The sequence below is a fragment of the Nicotiana sylvestris genome, chromosome 4 (assembly GCF_000393655.2).
Source record: "Nicotiana sylvestris chromosome 4, ASM39365v2, whole genome shotgun sequence".
Taxonomy (NCBI): Eukaryota; Viridiplantae; Streptophyta; class Magnoliopsida; order Solanales; family Solanaceae; genus Nicotiana; species Nicotiana sylvestris.
Window position 1 is genome coordinate 155,825,746 of NC_091060.1, and position 4,155 is coordinate 155,829,900.

General features: G+C 41.8%; 1 protein-coding gene across 1 annotated transcript; it reads left to right on the top strand.

Moving 5' to 3' along the window:
• Positions 1-3,042: 3,042 nt before the first annotated feature.
• Positions 3,043-3,420, top strand: LOC138890384 (uncharacterized). The gene has a single exon (XM_070173767.1). The coding sequence runs from the start codon at positions 3,043-3,045 to the stop codon at positions 3,418-3,420; it is 378 nt and encodes a 125-aa protein (XP_070029868.1).
• The last annotated feature ends 735 nt before the right edge of the window (positions 3,421-4,155 follow it).

A 4,155-nucleotide genomic window follows, 5' to 3' on the forward strand; every position in this document is an offset into this window, starting at 1 on the left:
AAGGAATGACTAGAACCGGAAGAGTCTATACACTTGAACACATGTGAGGTTCAAGTAAGGAGGCCACTACTAGGTAGCCTATCATTGATACCGGGCCAGATGACATGTGGAGGAAAGTGCAGGCAAAGGAGTACTTTGTTGTTGACCATCTAAACAAAGTCCCTACTCAAATATCTATCCTGTCACTATCGTAGAATTCAGAGGCATACAAGAACACTTTAATGAAAGTTCTAAGCGAGGCTTATGTACCCAATAACATCACTGGCAGAGAAATGGCCAACATAGTTGGGCAAGTACTAGAAAGCCATAAGATCATCTTCCATGACGATGAGCTACTACCTGAGGGGCTGAATCTCAATCGAGCATTGCATATTACGGTGCAATTTGAAGTCAAGTTCATTGCCAAGGTCTTGGTTGATAGGGTTCGAGCTTAAATATTTTTCCATTGGACACTCTGCAAAGGTTGGACAAAGGTTTCCATGAGATACGGGTAGGAAACATGAATGTGAAGGCTTTCGATGGGTCCCAGAAGGCCACGATTGGGGAAATCAACCTTTGCTTGTAGATGGGGCCAACTTTGTTCGGTGTTGAATTTTAGGTGCTTGACATACCAGCCTCATATAATCTTCTGTTTGGCCGGCTACAGAGCCGTGCCTTCCATACTACATCAAGCCGTGAAGTTTGAATGGAACCTCCAGGAGGTAATCATTCACGGTGATGGAAGTAACCCCATCTACACTAGTCAAACCATCCCGGCCATTGGACATAGAAGAAGGCTAGGAGGGGAAACCTATCATCACATCGAATGGGTCAATACCGTCGAGAAGGATAAGTGGTGGAGTAACAAAATAGAAAGCATACTAGCATGGTCTGGATATGAACCCGGCAAAGGATTAGGAAAGAACCTCCAAGGTATCACCAAACCAATATAGTTGAAAAGTCATAGTACCACCTTTGGGCTCGGATACCAGTACATATGGCAAGAGTACAAGGATTGGTCAACTCCATGGCGTGGACCGTATTACCCTCTTGAGCAGCCAGTGCCACGTTTGGAACAAGCTTTTCACCAGGCTGATACGATATGGGGGACTGCATAAAAAGAAGCACTAGCTGGGTTGAAGAATTTGTTCTTGGAGGATGAAGACATGGACTGTAGTCCCTGGGTAGCTTGGCAGAATTTACTTCTATAGCCATTCTAAGCATTTAAGATTTCCCGTAGTTTTATTTTAAGCTTTACTTGTTTCAAAAATAATGCTCGATTCATCGAGCCGTGCTTTGTCTGGATAATTTTTCAAGTTTTAATCAAATGCATTTGCTCTTTATTATTCACTACTATCTTTACACTTTTTCTATCTACAGTGTTATTATTACTTTTCCTGATGAACCAGTGACTGTGACATGTAATGAGGCAATGCAACATGAGAATAGTGATTCAGAGGAAGAAGATGAGATACCCGAGGAATTCATCAGGGAGGTTGAAAATTTTGAGAATAAGGCTAAGTCCAATCTGGACGAGACCGAAACAACAAATTTGGGAGATGCCAAGACCGTCAAGGAGACCAGCATCAACATTCACTTGTCACCAACAGAGAAGGAAGAGTACATTCGTTTCCTAAAAGAATATGAGGAAATTTTTGCATGGTCATATGATGACATGACCGGTTTGAGCACTTCCATAGTGGCTCACAAGTTGCCTACTAATCCCATATGTCTGCCAGTAAAATAGAAACTCAGAAAGTTCAAACCAGACATGAGCCTGAAAATCAAGGAGGAAGTTACCAAGTAGATCAAAGCCAAAGTTCACAGGGTGGTCTAATATCTAACCTGGTTAGCTAACATTGTGCCAGTTCCAAAGAAAGACGGGAAGGTCAAAGTATGTGTTGACTATCGAGATTTATACAGAGCAAGTTTCAAGGACGATTTCCCACTGACAAATATACACATCCTGATCGATAACTATGCCAAGTATGAACTCTAATCCTTTGTAGATTGCTTCGCGGGCTATCACCAGATTTGGATAGATGAAGAAGATGCAGATAAGATAGCTTTTATTACACCATGGGGTGTATATTGTTACAAGATGATGCCATTCGGTTTGAAGAACGCTGGGGCCACTTACATGAGAGCCATGACAACCATCTTCCATGATATGATACATAAAGAAATAGAGGTGTATGTGGATGATGTCATTATCAAATCTAAGAGGGCCGCATATCACATAGCAGACTTGAGAAATTTCTTTGACAGTGTAAGGAGGTACAACTTGAAACTAAACCCCGCAAAATGTGCATTTAGGGTTCCTAGAGAAATATTATTGGCATTCATCGTCAGTCGTCGAGGGATCGAGCTGGATCCGTCTAAAGTCAAGGCCATTCAAGAGTTACCACCACCTAAGAGAAAAAAGGATATGATGAGCTTCATAGGATGTCTCAACTATGATGAGAACCAGGATGACCTTTGCTACTCTATCTATCTGTATTAGATGGAGCCTTCAAATGTGTTTTGGGACAATATGGTGAGACAGGAAGAAATGAGCAAGCCATATATTACTTGAGTAAGAAGTTCCCACCTTATGAAGCATGGTATTCTCTGCTTGAACGCACTTGCTGCACTTTGACCTGGACAACTCAGAAATTGAGGCACTACTTCTGCGCCTACGCTATATATCTCATATCTAGGATGGACCCTCTGAAGTATATATTCCAGAAACCCATGCCGACCGGGAAGTTGGCTAAGTGGCAGATACTACTAAGTAAGTTTGATATCATCTATATAACTCAAAAGGCGGTCAAGGGACAAGCATTGTCAAATCACCTTGCTGAAAATTTGGTGGGAGGAGAATACGAAGCCTTGAAAATGTATTTTCCTGATGAAGAAGTATCATTCATAGGTGAAGACATTACCGAAGCATATGACGGTTGGAGGATGTTCTTTGATAGAGCTGCAAATTTCAAAAGAGTGGGCATTGGAGCAGTTTTGGTATCGGAAATGGGTCAGCATTATCCGGTATCTGCTAAACTCAGGTTTCCCTATACCAACAACATGGCAGAATATGAAGCATGCATACTAGGGCTCAACATGGTAGTCGACATGAACGTTCAGGAGTTGCTGGTGATCAGTAATTCAGATTTACTTGTGCACCAGGTACAAGGAGAGTGGGCCACCAAGAATTCCAAGATATTGCCATATCTGCACCATCTGCAGGAATTGAGAAAGAGGTTTACAAAGATAAAATTCCGACATGTGCCCAAAATTCAGAATGCGATTGCCGACGCATTGGCTACTTTGTCATCCATGATACAACATCCAGGTAAGAGCTACATTGATCCTATTTCGGTGAGGATCTATAATCAGCTGGCACATTGTGCTCATGTCGAGGAAGAAGCAGATGGAAAGCCTTGGTTCCATGATATCAAATAATACTTATCAAAAAGGAGAATACTCGGAGCATGCAAATCGCACTCAGAAACGCATGCTACGGAGATTGTCAAATCACTTCTTCCACAGCGGAGGGAACTTGTACAGAAGATTTCCTGATTTGGGTTTACTAAGATGTGTTGACGCAAAGGAAGCTTCTAAGCTACTTGAGGATGTGCATGCAGGGACCTATAGTCCACACATGAATGGTTTCGTCTTGGCTAAGAAGATACTCAGGGTAGGTTACTTTTGGATTATCATTGAGACGGATTGCATTCAGTATGTCCGCAAATCCTTTCAATTTCAAGTGCATGTCGACATGATAAAAGTGACTCCAAATGAGCCCAATACAACAAGCTCTCCTTGGCCATTTGCCGCTTGGGGAATGGATGTTATTGATCTGATTGAGCCCACTGCTTCAAACGGACACAAGTTTATTCTGGTAGCCATTGATTACTTCACAAAATGGGTAGAAGTTGCATCTTACAAAGTTGTAACCAAGAAAGTCATCACAGATTTTGTCAAGGATCTTATTGTCTGTCGATTCGGAGTTCCCGAGTCCATTATTACCGACAACGCCGCCAATCTTAATAGTGATATGATGAAAGCTATGTGTAAAACTTTTAAAATCAAGAACAAAAATTCCACAACCTACAGACCTCAGATGAATGGAGCCGTAGAAGCCGCCAACAAAAACATTAAGAAGATACTAAGGAAAATGGTAGAGAACCACAAATA

Coding starts and splice junctions, on each gene's coding strand:
- LOC138890384 (XM_070173767.1), top strand. CDS start 3,043: ATGGCAGAATATGAAGCATGCATACTAGGGCTCAACATGGTAGTCGAC.